General features: G+C 38.4%; 1 protein-coding gene across 7 annotated transcripts in view; it reads right to left on the bottom strand.

Annotated features, from left to right (window-relative positions):
* SRPK2 (SRSF protein kinase 2) overlaps positions 1 to 9,927 on the bottom strand; it is a 138,981-nt gene extending 129,054 nt beyond the window's left edge. For 6 of the 7 annotated variants that reach the window (XR_002828390.1, XR_002828392.1, XR_002828389.1 and 3 more), the window contains exon 1: positions 9,081 to 9,169. Coding sequence is in view for 2 of the 7 variants with exons in the window: in XM_006085404.3 (XP_006085466.1) it covers positions 9,081 to 9,121 (41 nt within the window). In the remaining 5 variants the exon portion in view is untranslated. Of the gene's footprint in view, positions 1 to 9,080; positions 9,170 to 9,669 lie in introns of those variants that run through there. The other variant, XM_006085405.3, reaches the window with a different exon arrangement.
* Positions 9,928 to 18,380: the final 8,453 nt, after the last annotated feature.

Genomic DNA, 18,380 nt, shown 5'->3' with positions numbered 1-18,380 from the left:
CTCATCAGCAGCCACCTTTTTGGATGGAGAGACTCCAGTTTTCTAGAGTCTCTTCCTGGACCACACCACTCACTGACAGTGGCCTCTGGTAGGCAACTATATTTGTAACCCTTTCACCACAGCTCTAGTCTCCATGAAAGCTCCCCAAAATGCAACTTACTAGTTATGTGTAGCTCTTTCAAGGAGTGCCAAGGGCCTCCCACTGTAGAGTGCCAATGATACAGTACCTCAGCACTCATACCCAAGAAATTGGTCAAGTAATATCAGGGGTAAGCCATCCAGCAAAGATCCTACGTTTTTGTGCTGCCTTTATTGTTCCCCAATTTCCAAATCATTGAGTGGCTAGCACATAGCAACTGCTGATAAATGTAGGATGGATGGATGACAAATGCAATCTACACTAAAATTAGAGTTAACTCCTTCCAGCTACTAGGAGATAAAGAATTCTGCTACAAAGAAAATCTGCAATATGATAGTTAAAGGGAGGGAGGGAGGGAGGGAGGGAGGGAGGGAGGGAGGGAGGGAGGGAAGGAAGGAAGGAGGGAGGGAGGGAGGGAGGGAGGGAGGGAGGGAGGGAGGGAATGTGTATGTGTTTATTGTAGCCATTGCTATACCTACCTGCTCACATTTGTTCAAAACTTCCCTGATCTACCATTTGTGGTAAGGAGGTGGGGGGGGGAGGGTCCCCCAACTGAAAAAAATAAAGTGCCACTGCTGGTATACAAAATGATCTTAGGTTGTACTTGGGGCTTGGAAATGAATTACAATGAATCACATAATGAGAAAGTTACTTCTTTCCCAAGGTTCTTTCCATTGAGTGTATCAAAGAACAGGTCTCACTTTGATGCTAACACATTCTTAAGCCCCTTTATGAAACTTGCCAATTTAATTTCCCTTGTAAACAGAGGAGCATATGGCTCAAGGCTGAAGCCTTTATCAGACAACAGAATCCAGACAGGACTTAATAGTAATTGTTTTTTAAGGCAAATGATACTAATTCTTCAGTTCTGGTAGAGATACAAATATTCATTTTAAAGAAAATTAACTTTTACAAGGCATTATGAGGAGGGGAACTGACTTTTTGGGGGGTGTAGAATCACTTCATAAATTATATAAATATCTAATCACTATACCGTACACCTGAAATTAATATATTAAATGTCAACTGCAATTGAGAAAATTTTTGAAGGCATTATTAAAGTTTATGTTATATATATTTTACCACAATTAAAAGTAAACAAAAAAGCATGATATTAAGTAAATAATAGCGGAGGGTGGAATGCAACCATAACCAAAAGCACCAAGGTGATATAGAAAATACTGACATTTGGGGAATAAATGGCTATGGTATGGCATCACTAGTTTAGCACAGAGATAGAAAGTGTTCAAATTTAATTTCCATCTTACATTAAAACTAATGTAAAAAATACATGTAATAACAAACTGCATTTTTATGGTGACAAAAAAAAACCTAAGATTTGTAACCTTAACACCTTATAACAGTTAAATTCACTTATGACTATAATTGACTACATACAATAATTATGTACATAGACTATGATTATATATGGCTGTAATTTATTAACCGATGCCAATACCATAAAAATAGATGATTCCCTACTACCAAAAAGTCTTACCACAGATTTCATAATTTGTAAGCTTTAAATGATAATATAAAAATATTTTGCCCTGGCTGGTGTTTCTCAGTGGTTAGAGTGTCGGACCGAACACCAAAGAGTTGCGGGTTCAATTCCCAGTCTAAGGCACAAACCTAGGTTGTAAGTTCAATCTCCAGCCCTAGTCGGGGTGTATGCAGGAGGCAATCAATCTCTCTCTCTCTCTCTCTCTCTCTCTCTCCCCCCCCTTTTTTCTTCCCCCCCATTCCCTTTCTCCCCGCCCCTCCACTCTCTCTAAAAATCAATAGAAAAAATATCCTCAGGTAAAGATTAGCAAAAAACAAATAATGGTAATAAAATAAAAATATTTTGTGATGAAAGCACTTCTATATTTAAAATCATAAGTTAGGGCTAATAGTAAGTAAACCAGTAAGTGAACCAAATGTCATTGATACTCCCCATTGTCAAACAGCAGCTGTGACAAATGCTACAAAGGAGAGGTACAAGTTTTTGTAAGGGCTTATAATAGGCGTAATTTGACCTAGGCAGGCTTCCTTGTGATGAGAGGATGTCAGCAGCAAAACAACAAGGTAGAAGAGACATGACCAAAGTCAGAAGACTGAGGCTGGGCTGGGGAGATGGGTCCTCACTGCCACAGATATGGAGTTTATTTACCTTTATGCCAAGAACAATGGGAAGACAGTTGAAGGGCTTTCACAGCAGAGCAGCCCTCCTGGTCAGATGTGTGTTCTGAAAGGTCTGCTCTAGCTACCATGTGGCAACCCACCAAAGAGGAATCAGAAAACAGAACCAAAAATTAAATTGATAACACATAAAATAATTGAGAAACTCCTGAATCTATACCAAATAAATAATGATCAACAGGAAGGAAGCTCAAATAAATATCTGGTTTTAAAGCAAAAATCAAAAGATAACACTACACTTTTATTTAGGTATATAATACAAACATTTTATAGACTATGAACAATATGAAACTTAATCCTTGGAACATATCAGAAAAGTCATAATTTCTTGGTTATACGTCAGGTGGCCTCCCTACCTCAAGGGCTTTTGAGTAAAGAGGACTGAGCTCTTGAAGGAGTTCTCCAGGGTGGATGGCTGAGTACCAAGAACTGAGGCTCTGGTTACTTACCGCTTCCCAACCCAAGCTTTCTTTTATCTTTTACATGATAACCTTCTAATAGGTTTAAGTGAAGAAATAGTTTTGCTATTAAAACCACATCAGAAAACCAGTGTTAACACCTGCAGCCTCTAGGAACCAGTTAAGAGATCAGAATCCTTTGGTGGGACCATAGTGTCTCAGAGGACTACACCATATGGTTCCTGTTTAGTCTAAACTTCTAATTCTGATCTCCTTCATGAAAGTCAGTATTCAGAAACAGGCCCCTGTATGCTTCTAATCCTCCTCAAAAAGGTTCCACTTCTCAGTCACATTGGCACATCCAGCAGAATGCTAAAAGAGAGAAAGGGGAAAAAAGGAGGGAATAAGGGAAGGGAGAAGGGAGAAGGGAAGAGAGAGAGAGAATACAGGGGTGGCAAGTTGGCAAGGACCTGGAGCATAGCTGGTGGGAGTGTAGATTTGCACATTCATGTTGGAAGAGTGGCAATGCAATGTCCACAAAATCTCAGCAATTGCACTCCTAGAATATACACAACAGAAATGCATGCATAGGTCTATTCACCAAAAGACATGTATACAAATGCTCCTAGCAGCACTGTTTCTAATAGCCACACATGGCAAACATTCCACATGATTATCAAAAGTAGAATGGAAAAGAAAATGAGATATATTCATATGATGAATACGGCAATGAGACTAAATCAACTACACCTACAAACAAAAACATGATGAATCCCACATAGGTAATGAAGGAAGAAGACAGACCAAGAGAATATACAGAGAGTTTTTATCCTATCCTATATAATAAAAGGCTAATATGCAAATTGATCAAACGGAGGAATGACCTGTCGCTATGACGTGCACTGACCAACAGGGTTCAGATACTCAATGCAGGAGCTGCCCCCTGGTGGTCAGTGCTCTCCCACAGGGGGAACACCCCTCAGCCAGGAGAGCAGCTACGGTGGCGGAAGCCTCTCCTGCCTCCACAACAGCGCTAAGGATGTCTGACTGACGGCACAGGCCGGCTCCCTGAGCCTAAGCCATCAGTCGGACATCCCCCGAGGGCTCCCGGACTGCGAGAGGGTGCAGGCCTAGCTGAGGGACCCCCACCCCGAGTGCATGAATAGTTTATATATAATGGCCTCTAGTTTACATATAATGTTCAAAAATAGACACAACTCAGAAGTCATTTGTGGAAATAATCACAATCTTTACCTTAATACTAAACCCAAAATGATTCACATACTTAAATATTAAGAGCCAAAAACTCCTGTAAGTAAACCTAGCAGAAAACCTTAGTGATCTTGGGCTTGGCAAAGATTTCTTAGATACACATAGAATATAAACTACTAAAAAAAAAAATCAATAAGTTGGATCTCATAATGATTTACATTATCTGTGTACTTTCCCATATATATTCAATAAAAAGATTGCTAAAAATTAAATTTAAAAAAAATAAAGCATAAGGAGGGAAGACAACATAATCAGCCACTGTCATCTCACCACTCAGGAAAAATACATACAACTCAAATACATTACCCTACAAACTAAGAAACAAAGCCAACAGAGGCAGAGTGGGGGGTTGGAAAAGGTAAAAACAGTTATCAGTAAATGTCCTACCCTTCAAGCTGGAATGGGGAGGGGAGAGTACAATGGAAACCCTTCTATAAAATCTGACTCTTCCCAAGACTACTTAGTTCACCACAGAGATATGGAGGAAAGCACATTCAACATAAGAGCAAATAAAAGACACCTTCGTCCTACATCCTCTTCCACTGAATATCCTTTATTTCCTTCTCTCTTCATCTCCCATCCCTATTTTTTTATTTTCTCCTTATTCTTCCAGGCTTCTCCTTTTGCTTTCTGCAACCACGCATTATTATCATACGCCCTTTTTCTCTTCACTTAAGAGGATCCAAAATAAGAAAAAGAATTAAAATACACATGCAAAAATAGCATGGGTTCTTTACGTGTTTCATATATCCTTATATTGGGGGAGGGACAACATACAATCTTTATTACTTCACACCAATCCCGATTATACAGCCTTGTTAAAATATAGGCCACAGCATAAATATTTTTATACTTTCTCCCTCTCTCCCTTTCTCCCTTCTCCTAAAAAAGGTAGCTAGCAATTTGTCAATTCAAATATATGCTAGCTATGTGGGATGCTAATTACCTAGGCTATCATTTCTTATTTATTCCAATATATGGACCCTTTTCCTTTTAGTATCTGTTCCCTGAGAAAATGCAAACGTTGTAGGCACTAATATTTAGTTAACTTTTGACTGTGAAGCTTATTAATTACAAAAACATCCATATACATTTACATAAAACCATAGCAGGTGCAGGCAATGCTCAATGTGAATGTAGATCGTCAGCTTCTCAGGACCCTCACCTCACAAACTGCTCAGCCCTCTCTGCAGTCAGTCTAGATGGGTTAGGAACCGTGGGTCTGTGCACTCTGGGCTCACCACTTATATATTGAGTTGTCCAATTTTGGCCCAGCCGGTATGGCTCAGGGGTTGACCATCAACCTATGAACCAGGAAGTCACGGTTCAATTCTGATGAACCAGGAAGTCACGGTTCAATTCTGGTGAACCAGGTCACAGTTCAATTCCCGGTCAGGGCAACTGCTGGGGTTACCAGCTCGATCCCCACTGTGGGGTGTGCAGGAGGTAGCCGATGAATGATTCTCTCTCATCATTGATGCTTCTATCTCTCTTTCCCTCTCCCTTCCTCTCCAAAATTAATAAAAATATTTTTAAAAAGAGAGTTATCAATTTTGCTCATGAGTTAACTGAAGAAGTACTAGTAGCAATACAGTCTGACAATAATTATAGTGCAACAAAGTGCTTTCTGTTCACTCAGGATCTTTCTGAGATGATTTGTCTGAATCCTCCCAACAGCCTTTTTTTTTAATCCTCACCCAAGGATATGTTTATTGATTTTGAGACAGACAGACAGACATCAATCAGTTGCCTCCCATACACACCCAGAGCAGAGATTGAACCCGAAACCTCTTGATGTACAGGACAATGCTTCAACCAGCTGAGCTACCCAGCGTGGGCAAAATGTGTGCGCTCGCTCTCTCTACTCACATAGAACTGGAATTCAAAAAATGTTCAATAAGGCTCTGGATGGATAGTTCAGTTGGTTAGAGCACTGTCCCCATCTGCCAGCGCTGCGAATTTGATCGCTGGTCAGAGCACATAAAAGAATCAACCAACCCAGCTGGTGTGTTTCAGTGGTTAAGCATTGACCTATGAACCAGGATGTCATGGTCCAATTCCTGGTCAGAGCACATGCCCAGGTAATGGGCTCAATCCCCAGTAGGGGGCATGCAGGAGGCAACAGATCAATGATTCTCTCTCATTAATGTTTCTATGTCTCTCTACCTCTCTGAAATCAATAAAAACATGTCTTTAAAAAAAAATCAACCAATGAATGCATAAATAAGTGAAACAGATGTTTCACTCACTCAAATCAATAAATAAAAAATTTTAAAATAGTAAAAAGTTTTTTAAAATAAAATTAATAAAAATAAAAATTTTTAATAAATTATTAATATCTTTTTTTCTAGCTATTATTATTACTATTCCTCTTCCCCATCTACTCTACCCCATAAATTTCCAAATCCCAGGAGTGTTCTAGATTGGAAAAGAACAAAACTTGAAAACCCAGTTTTTGCATCAAATAAATATACACTTTTTTTACATTAAATGGGGTAGATGAGGAAATAAAACTGTGCATGGCTCTGTCCCTATCATATTTAAGATGAATACATTGCTTCATTCAACAGGCACTCAATTAAAAACAATATACTAATAGTAAAATTTACTCTTAAAATCTGTAAGAAGGATACTCTCTTGAAACAGATATGCCTTCCTCTTACCTGGCAATAACATACAAATCAGGCATCATATTGTTTTAATTCATTCAATAATATTCTCTGCCCCTAATTTTAAAAATGCTTAAGTTGAGATTTTCATTTCTCTCCAAAATATAAAACCATAAAAAAGTAACCTTTTGTTCTTCCATTGGCTTTTGTCCTATGAGTCAGCCATTCTAAACAGAACAGTAGTATTCCATGCCTCCCCTACAAAATGACATTCGTTGGGACCTCCACTATTCTATTAAAGGTAAATATATAATTTTAAATTTCATGGTGGCATTGAGAACTATTATTTTAACATTTTCTAATCTAGGCCCCACATAAAAACCTTCAAAATTCCATTATCAGATTACTTCGAATCATATTTGTATTTTTCAATGACAGATTTTTAAGAGTCTACAAAAATAAGTTTTCTCTTTTGTTGTTTTGCTTTTCACAAAATTGTCTAGAAAAAAACAGTAATTCAATGAATACTAGCTGTCACAAAACTAGAAATTCCCATTAAGGGGGTCACATATAAGACATGGAAAAATTATTAGGAACATCACATAACTGCTGTTAAAAGTATTGTTTCTCCACTTGGTTTCCTGAAATACCTAAAGATCATTCTGTACTGCACACAGTGAGCAAAATCAGTTGTGGCGAATGATAACTTGGTTCCTTACAAACAAGTAACTTTCCTCTCTTTAAAGAAAGAAGACTGGGTTTCTTTCTTCATCCTTCCCACGAATAAATAAATGGCAATACTGACCATCCGTAAATTCCAAATATCTTTACGACTTGGGTCATGCCTCAAGCAAGTAACTTTTTTAAAACACTAGTCAAAGACTTATAAATTTTAGGTAAATGGTAAACAAAGAATTAAAAAAATTAAAACAAAGAATTTAAAAATATTGCTACATGGCACTACAAGCTATTAAACTCCTGGGCAGAATATAGTGTTACTAGACCCTAATTTTCTTTTTAACATGGGATTCGTGTTTTTCAAGTTCTTCCAAACAAATTAAAAAGACAAATGATTTGACTATTCATCATTATATGACTTTTAAAAGGGGGGAAGAAAAAGGGTGACTTCTATTTTTAACGTATTTATATTAGTAAAACAATGTCTATGTTTGCAAAGTGTTGGCTGACCCATAAACCACATTTATCACCCATTAAGTCAGCATATCTTAACTTACAAATATATATGTAAGATATCTGAAATATCAAGCAAAGCAAGAATAACAAACACAACAAGCAAGCTCTGGTAAAACTCTGTATACAAAGTTGTTATAAGCACAGCAGCTGATTTCTGAACTTTAAAATCATGGCCACATGCATCCTCCCTTTCCATCAAATTTAACCACAGGAGCTTAGATAAAAAATTAAAAATAATAATAAAATAAGTAAATATGATCACCAAAATATTTTAGAATCTTTCCTTATAAAATGTATTTTAACCATTAAAAACCTCACCCATTCCTAATTTCTCAACAATTTGCGTCCATTCTATTCAACCCTCAATTTATCAATAGAGAATTCATGCTTCTCAAAAAGCCAACATAATTATTGCTGTCATCTCATTAAGAATGCTCTTCTTAGGAACAAAACTCAAAGGTTACAGTTGGCACCCAGACCATTCACTATTTACACCACCACCCTCTCCCCTTCCCATCACAACCATTTTACTGGCAGAACATTCACAAGGCTGAAGATTATTTTCATCTCAGCAAACAGAATGCTTAAAAACGGATGACTAGCCCAAACCAGAAGTTATTAGCTACATAAAAATAAACAAAATGTGCCTAAATTTTTCTATTTTCAATCTCTAAAGAAAGCAGTAACATCTTCCATATTTGCAATGCCCTGAATTATAGCCAGGAGACTTTCACCTTATTAATAAATCGATTTAATGTCATCATTTTGTCATCAGATCATGTCCTCCATACACTAGTGTACTTTAATTAAATCCCTTTTACCATGTTAGGTTCTTCACATATTTTTTCCCAGTGTTTTTCCTATATCATTCCTTACTACCAAATTATTTCTCCATCATGTTTTCCTAAATATTAAGTCTATGAACATAAAAGATAACCCTGAAAACCACAGAAAAGAAAAACCAACACACCTAAAATACAAAATATCAACGTTAGGTATAAACTATTATTAGGTTGTCAAGAGAAAGGTAAGCATCAAGGTATACACCCAAGAACCCTAATTTAAAACATTATATACTATACAAAATTTTGGTAAACAGAAGTGAACACAATATTTACATAGCAAAATAGGCAACTACAGCCTCATTTCTGACTTGAGATAAAAATACCTTTACTTCTATGTATTAAGTAAGTAGCCATTTTAAGGAAATATCGCCTTACAGGTACAATAATTTGATTGACATATAAAATAATTGCTTTAAAAATACTTGAGTCATTTTGTCCTTACCTGCAGGCATGAACCATTACTGCATGCAGTGACTGTTCCATCTCCTAGCACAGACTTGAAGAAGCATCATATCTCTCTCTCATAATGTGACTAATCTGGGGGTTTGCAATTCCTAAGCTATTTACAAATGGCACTCCCTTTTCACATAAAAAAAAATATTTATTACAACCAACGTCAAATGTTTTTAACCTAGATCTTATAGATAGTGTCGGTAATTTTGTGTTACAGCAACATCAAAATATAGGAAGAAAATCTAATGCTAGCATTTCCTTAAAGCAAGCACAATTTGTTTGTTTTTTAGCTAAGTAAATTATTTTTAAAGCCTTCAACAGCTGTCACACAGGAACCCGTGGTCTGCCGTGTTATGGTGTGCATGCTGCAGCTGATTAGGCTTCACTATTTTTTTAAAAATCAATTACCCTTTGTAAAAGCAGAACAGCCTGCCCAAATACACATCTTCAATACAGCACAACGACCAGCATGCAGTACAACGCATTATATAGCAAACTTAACAAGAAAATAAAATGTCCTGGCTTGTTTCTTAGCATTGCTACACCATTAATTGTTCATGCAAGAGATGTAGCTGTACCTTTCTGAAGAGGACGACTTCTCAGAGTTAACTGACATCAGCAGCTCAATCTTCTGCTTGATTTCTGGAAAAATCAGAAAATATTCACAACCAAGATTGCCTGCCCTTGCTTTCAAGCCTTATATCAAGAGATTTTTCTTCTCTAATCCCTTTTGTTCAAAATGAGGCCACAAGATTCGCAGCACTTCTGCTAGGACTGGGATTCAATGGTGCTATAAAGGGAAAACGCTCCAGAGGCATCAGGCCTTGCTAAACTATGCACATGACTGTTTATGAAAGCAGGAAGTACCATTTCTTTTAAGTAGAGGGGTGTGTTGGTTTTTTTTTAAGGTAGAACTAGGCTGGCCCTACAAGGAGATTTTAAAGGCAACAAATTAAAATACAAACAAGAAGTGCTAACAACTAGATCCAACATACTAGATCATTTGAGACGCCTGGGTAATAAAGTTACAGGCTGTAATGAACAGATATAAAACCCTTGGCTACTTCTATTTCACCAGTCCTGAAAAATATGGCTCAGTGAATCATTTTTGTCACTTAAGAATGAAATAGTAAACCAGAACCCCAATTTATAGATTGAAATTTTTAACCTGTTATAATTTCCTGGTTGTCTTTAATTAAAGATATATGTAGTATGTACTCCCTACTCCTTTAGAGAAAGACTTGTATTTTACACCTTAATTTCCCCCTCCTCCTTCCCAGTACATACAGCACAAGTGAACAGCAACACCCAGTTACCTAGCACATAATCTACTTCTCCTTTTAGGAAAGGCCTGACAATGCCATCACAAACAGAAATGTACCCGCCAATTCAATTCAATTAAACAATAACTGCCTGATACTGATTTGGTAAAAAAGATAACAGACTAAAATGGAAAAAGAGGTTTAAAAAAAAAAAGAGGGAGATGGGAAAAGAGAAGGCAAACTAACACGTTTCCACTAAAATATTAATGATTAACCTAATGCTCATAATTTTACATGAATAAAACTGACATGGTCTTATTACCCAGACTATTTCACATGTACACTTGTTTTTTTTTCCCCTTTTGTAAATGGGTTTTCCTATTCCTAATTAAAAGTCCACACACCAAAAATAAAACTCAGTGCCACTGAAATGCTTTAGGCAGTATCAGGATTTCAAAATATACTTCAATAGTTTGGGTTTTGGGGTTTTATTTGTTTGTTTTTTTGTTTTTTAGTGTAAAACAAGTTTTAATTTTTACAAATCTTGACTATGGAAACCAAAGGAATAAAATATAATGGAAAAAGGAATAAAAATTAGTTGCATAAAACACAATAGACTTGTACAGGAATATCCTCTTCATGTTGTTACAATAAGGATTTTTCTAAATTGCTGAAGCTCACAACTTCACCCAACGAGCACTATAAAACTGGCATGAATGTCTAACGAGAGAACAGAATCTACCACAGGCTGTAGCCAAGCCGGCTAATCACTGGGGAGAGCACACAGTCCTGAGGTAAACTGAGACGATGATAATGAAACTTACCTTGAGGATTCTTATGTGTGACAAAGCCTGGCACCTAGTATCATAGTGAATGCTCAGTGATGTCCCTCCTTCCAGTTTAAAAAGAGCCCAGTGTTTAAGTGCTCAATCAGGCTCTGCCACCAAGTAGCCTTGGATTCAAAAGCACGTACCTCCATCATTTTTAACTGCCATATGATTTTGGGAAAATTACTCAAAAACTCTAAGCCTCTATCTCCTCTCCTGTAAAATGGGGTTGATAATTCCTATGTGAGAGGCTGTTGTAAGGATTTAATGAAATAATCCATGAAAGTCGTGTGGTGTCATGCTTGGCACATAAGCCCTCTGTGCTTATTACTAGGCAGGTAGTGCCTAGCAGAGGACAGTCATCCTAAATATTTGCTGGATGTGTTAATGAGGTATACTAGGTGTGTCCCATTTTAAATAGCCTTTCCATAGCTTTAATCCACCCTTTCTCTCTTACTACCAAGCCTCAACATCTACCTTTTTATCACTAGAGTGTTATTATATGTGGAAATTTAACTTTAACCCATATCTCAGTCTCCCTATCTAGAGAAGTATTCCCAGTTAATCAAGTAGCGACTTCACAAATGAGCTTACACTGGAATGTCTTCATGGTAGCAAATCTTCATTGCAAAAAGTTCACACTTCAGGGTATCTATATAAAAGCTGTGCACTGAACCTGAAAACCCTCAAGATTAAACTACACAGCTCAAATGAAGTTTATACCCATCTTGTAATGTTAGAAAGAAAAGTTAAAGCTCTAAACCATTTTCTGACTGGTGACTTTGGGATCTCCAAACCAAATCGTTTCAAATAACACATGAAAAGGCTTCCAAAATCATTTTCACATTTTCATCAAACCTTCAGATTTATTTATAGCTCCAGAAGGATTGAAAGGTTCAAGAATGTTCACAAATACTGTGTTAATATCATATCCTTCCAAGCCCATGTGTTCCATCTACGTTACTACCTACTCAACTAGAGACCCGGTGCCTGAAAATCATGCACTCTGGGGGGTCCCTCAGCCTAGCCTGCACCCTCTTGCAGTCAGACATTCTTAACGCTGCCACAGAGGTGGGAGAGGCTCCTGCCACTGCTGCTGTGCTTGCCAGCCATAAGCCCAGCTTATGGCTAAGCAGCACTCCTTCTGGATTGAGCGGCTGCCCCCTGGTGGTCAGTGCGCATCATAGCGACCAGTCGTTCCACCAATGGGTCGATTTACATACAGTAGGTCCTTCAGTTACATCGGAGATCCGTTCCTACGGCACGATGTAACGTGACTTTCGCTGTAAGTCAGAACCCACCTACATAAGCACCTACGTCACTCACATGGAGCACATACACAGCAGTAATGAAGTGAAACAGTAAAAAAATTTTAAAAGAAAGATAACAATTCCTGGCCTTTACTTGTGCTAAATAAATAATAAAAAACATAAAGCACATATGTACATACGTCGAAATGACAAACTTTTTTTTTTAAATAAATAAATGGGAGATGGCGACGTAACCACAAAACGACTTACATCAAGTCCGACGTAACCCGAGGACTATATTAGCCTTTTATTTTATAGGATGCCTTATCAATACCACCCATGGATCTGATTACTCCTACAGTCTCTTTAAGAACTCCAAAAGCTATGCCACTGAGTTCCACTCCACCACAATTCCTCCATAACCCTTGGGGACTTTGGTGTCCATGTTGGTGTGACTTCCGAAAACCCTTGGCTAAGAACAGTGGCCTCCTCAGCAGCTCCTCGTAGTCTCCTGAACCTCTGATCACTTGAATCATCTACATCATGACCACATGTAGGATGCTGTCACACACACTGCAAATACTTCCCCAAAGTTAGCTGGTTGTTTTTCTATTTTATTCACAGTATCCAGGACCCTATACTTTATTTTTCTGCAATTAAGCACAGTAATCTTTCCCTTTATGAATTATGTCTTCCTGTTAAGTCTTTTACCACACCAAAATTTTTAGAATTGTCATCATACTGTCCTCTAATATGCTTTGTAGTTTTATTTTACATGTAAATATTGGATCCTTCCAGAATTTATTTTTGTCTATAAATTGATGAAGACTTCCAGTATGCTTTTCATGGTCACATTTTAAAACCTTATACCCTACCATACCCCCCCAATTCTCAATTACTCTTCACCACCACTCCTCAGTCCTTCCAAAGCAGCAGTACTTACAACCTTGTAAATATATATTTATTCAAACACCCACTATCTCCATTTCATACATTCAGGCCAATGAGTACCAAAAGAGACCACAGGTCCTTATTTCACAAAGAAAATAAGCAAGTGTAATTTGAGGAGCATATTTAAAATTATGGTTAACTTGATTTTTAGTCATTATTTTGCTTTAATTTCTAAATAATAGTACAAAATAACATAAGGATTTTTTAAATGTTTTTTTATGTTTTTATGATTCTCCTGCTAACTCTGGGTCCTTTGCTGGATCATCTCTTTTCACCAGACCTTCAAATGTTGGTGATTCTTGCATGACCCTCTTTTGACTCACTGACTCATCTATCTACACCCTTGAAACTCAAAACCATAAGGGCAGTGATGACCAAATCTGAGCTTCTAGCCCAATACTCTCCTCTGCACCCCAGAACTATATATCCTTTGACCCCACTAGACATTTTCACCTAGATCAGCAGTTCTCAACCTGTGCGTCGCGACCTCTTTGGGGGTCGAACAACCCTTTCACAGGGGTCGCCTAAGACCATCGGAAAACATATATAATTACATATTGTCTTTGTGATTAATCACTATGCTTTAATTATGTTCAATTTGTAACAATGAAATTGGGGGTCACCACAACATGAGGAACTGTATTAAAGGGTCGCGGCATTAGGAAGGTTAAGACCCACTGACCGCCATGACCAGTTTGGCTCAGTGGATAGAGCGTTGGCCTGCGGACTCAAGGGTCCCAGGTTCGATTCCGATCAAGGGCATGTACCTTGGTTGCGGGCACATCCCCAGTCGGGGGTGTGCAGGAGGCAGCTGATCGATGTTTCTAACTCTCTATCCCTCTCCCTTCCTCTCTATAAAAAATCAATAAAATATATTTTTTAAAAAAAAGAACCACTGACCTAGATGGTCCCTACATGCATCAAACGCAACGTCTAACCAACACTAACTTCACCAACTTCTCCATATAAGGCAGTGGTTTTCAACCTCCCTAATGCCACGACCCTTTAATACAGTTCCTCATGTTGTGGTGACCCCCAGCCACAAAATTATTTTTGTTGCTACTTCATAACTGTAATTTTGCTACTGTTATGAATCGTAATGTAAATATCTGATATGCAGGATGTATTTTCATTGTTACAGATTGAACATAATTAAAGCATAGTGATTAATCACAAAAACAATATGTAATTATATATGTGTTTTCCGATGGTCTAGGCGACCCCTGTGAAAGGGTCGTTCGACCACCAAAGGGGTTGAGACCCACAGGTTGAGAACTGCTGATCTAATGCCTCATTTTGTCCTCCTCTCAGGGAACAGCAGCAGCATTGCCCCTCCAAGCCAGGCATTTTTGAAGGATCCTAGACTGATCCCCTTGCCTCATTTGAAACATTATTACTGCCATTCTCCTTTTTATTATATTTTATGCTCTGGAAATGCTGAGCTCTACTCTGTGATTCCCCAAACACATCACGTTTTCTCACACTACCAAGTCTTTTCTTACTCAGTTTCCTCTCCCTAGAATGCCATGTCCAGTTTGTTTCCCTTGCACACCCAACTCAATTTCCTCATCTCACCCCAACTGTTACCTCCTCCCTGACATCTTCCCAGACCAAAAACAGTTCTCCGCCTCTGCCTCTCTATGGACCACACACATTACAGAACTACTAAAATATGTATGTTACTTATTTGACTGCCCATGAGACCATAGCTTCCTGAAGGACTAGTAGCTGAATTTTCATTTCAATTCACACTTATTTGTTGCTACTTTTATAGTCATCTTAGCCTATTCTAGTGTAGCCAGTGTTAAAGTTACAACCTAGCAGAGTTAGTGTCCTTAAATATATATTTCCAGGTACAGTTAATCAGAGATTCAAACAACTGCAGAGCTGAAATGATACACGCCATCACCTAGATGAACTACATGAATTTATAAAGAAGAAGTTTAAAGGAGAAAAATAAACTGGTGGCAATAACATTTCCTTCTCCAAAAGATTACTGTCTCTGAGACCTATAGCTAAATTTCCAAGGACCTAGTAATCCAAGCAAATTTCAGCCTTCTTTTAAGTCAGTTTCTTAAATGCTATCTATATTCTCCTATCTCCAATAAATTCAAATCGTAACTATTAATTGGCTTTCTTAATTAAAATAATTGGTTGGTAACTCTTATTCATTACCTTATATACCAAGAAAGAAAAATCAATTCACTGGGATTTCCCCAGTAAATCTTTTCTATCCAATCTACCTTCCTGACACCTTTTTATTCTCATTATACTCTATTTTAATCCTCATCTGAGGATATGTTTTATTGATTCTAGAGAGAGGAAGGACGGGAGGCAACCAATTGATATCTATCTCTATCTCTCTCTCTCTGATATCTATCTCTATCTCTCTCTCTCTCTCTCTCTCTCCTGTATGTCTGCCCTTATGCTAGTTCCACACAGTTTTGATAACTAGGTTTGTAGTCTCTCTCCCTTTCTCCCTCCCCCCTCCCTTCCCCCCCCTCTCTCTTTCTCTCTTTTTCTCAAATCAATAAGCATATCCTCTGGTGAGGATTATAAAAAAGATGCAACATTTGACAAAGTTGATGGAAGATACTAAAGAAAGTTTGAATCTCAAGTAAACCCACTGACAAATGAGGATATAGAAGGAGTTAGAAGTTAGTAACTAATGAGAATAATCAATGAGAACAATAATATGCTAAGTGTCTCAAAAATGATAATTATTTTATTATCAAAGACAATGGGGGGGATAACACTCTTAAATGGTCTGCAAAAATGTCCTTCATTACAATTGCATTATTACTTAAAAATTATCCAATCATATAATTAGCATAAAAATGTATGCCAAAAACAATCAACATGATACGTTCTTTGTTCATTCTAAAACTCAGTACATACTTTTCAATTACAACTGAAGCTTACTTCCAGAATCTAATTTTATATTCCCAGATAAAAATCTCAATTTCACTCCCCCTTGCTTAAGAGTAGTCTTTCCCAGTATCAAATTTCCTCCTGCCATAATTCCAAAACAGAACTACTTATGTCCCTGAATACAGTACAGTGCCAGGCGCCTACAATGTGTTCACTCCGAAGTCCACAATGGGGCGGAGGTGGGGTGGGGATTGAAGGAGGAAGAGGTCACCTCAGGCTGCTTATGTTTCCGGTTTAGAGCTTTCCAGGTAGCTGCGGCTGCCACTTTTCAGGAAGTTCATTTACTAGAGGAAATGTTTTCCTTCTGTCACCTTTTAAAGCATTATCCTGAATGCAATTTATTACCGAAAAGAAACACTAGTTGTTTTTTTTTTAAAGTTTTGTTGCCGTGGCCGGTGTGACTAAATTGGTTGGGCGCTGTCCTGTGCAGCAGAGGGTTACCAGTTTGGTTCCCAGGTCAGGGCACATGCCCAGGTTGTGGGCTCCTTCCGTAGTGGGGGGCATACAGGAGGCAGCCAATTAATGTTTTGCTCTCACATCGATGTTTCTCTCCTTTCCTCTCTAAAAATCACAAAAACTAGTCTTTAAAAAAAAAACAAAAGGTTTGTTACTGATTCTCAAATTCTAGCAAAAAGTGGGTCAATCCCCTCGAACTGGGACTCCCGTTCTTACCCACCCCGCTGGAAGCCAGCCAACAAGAAGGCAGAGAAAAAAAGAGACAGTTGTTTAGGCCCAAGACCCCAGATCACCCATCCTATCACCATAGGGAGCATGTGAAAACTTTACAGTTCATCATACAGTATTGCCATAGTTTTCTTATTTTGATGTTGAAAAAGTTCAGAAACAAGTAAATACAAAAATGCACTGAAGTATGAAAATACGAATGTTTAAATAAGTTCCTAATTTCATTAGCCTCACATCACTGCCCTCTATTAGCAATGAAATGTAATGAAACTAATCCCTGAAAACTGTGTACAGGTTTCTCACCACAGCAGAGTGTCATTAATAGTTAATCCAGCCACTGAACAGAACAAAGGCGCTCTTACCCAGACTGTGGGGGAGACAGCAAAGTGACACAAGTTCTTAGATAACCGAGCTGCTGTTACACTCAGGGTGAGATCCAATGCTCTGCTCATCAGGAGGCCAAGTTTTAAAGCTATCTCTGTTTTACACTTACGAAATAAATGCCACTTGTGTATTTTCTGAAACAATATATGAATTTTAGAAATCACATCACAGAATATTTAGCAAAGGGAAGTATTTTAACAATTCTAACTTAAGATGATTTTTCATACTAGATGTTAATATACAACTGAAATACTTGGCTCTCTACTATTGTGACTGACAATTTCATGAATTAAGACGCTTTAATTTCATGTATAATTCTGGCATATAAAAGACTGAGTTCGCCCTAACCGGTTTGGGTCAGTGGATAGAGCATCAGCCTGTGGACTGAAGGGTCCCAGGTTCGATTCCGGTCAAGAGCATGTACCTTGGTTGCGGGTACATCCCCAGTTGGGGGTGTGCAGGAGGCAGCTGATCGATGATTCTCTCTCATCGATATTTCTAACTCTCTATCCTTCTCCCTTCCTCTCTGTAAAAAAAAATCAATAAAATATATATGTATATATATCCTATCTAATAATAGAGAAACATGGTAATTAGCCGTACCTCCGCTACCCTTCCCACTGGCTAATCAGCGAGATATGCAAATTAACTGCCAGCCAAGATGGCGGTTAATTTGCATATGTTAGCTGGGAGCGTAGCAAGCCAGGCAGCCAAAAACAAGCTGGGTGGCGGAGGTGGGAGCAAAACAAGCCCCCCGGCGGCTGAGGGAGGCGGGAGCGAACAACCTGGGCTGGGTGGCTGAGGGAGGCGGGAACACACAAGCCGCCCTGGCGGCTGAGGAGGGGGGAACCATCACCCTGGGCCCAGCAGCTGAGGGAGGCGGAACGAACACCCTGGGCCGGGGGCTGAGGGAGGCGGGAACGAAACAAGCCGGACATCCCCCGAGGGTCCCAGACTTCGAGAGGCACAGCAGCTGAGGGACCCCCCCCCTTCCCAAGTC

The sequence above is a fragment of the Myotis lucifugus genome, unplaced genomic scaffold, assembly GCF_000147115.1.
Source record: "Myotis lucifugus unplaced genomic scaffold, Myoluc2.0 scaffold_18, whole genome shotgun sequence".
NCBI classification, from domain to species: Eukaryota; Metazoa; Chordata; class Mammalia; order Chiroptera; family Vespertilionidae; genus Myotis; species Myotis lucifugus.
Note: the sequence above shows the minus strand (reverse complement) of the source record. Positions and strands in the feature narration are given on the sequence as shown.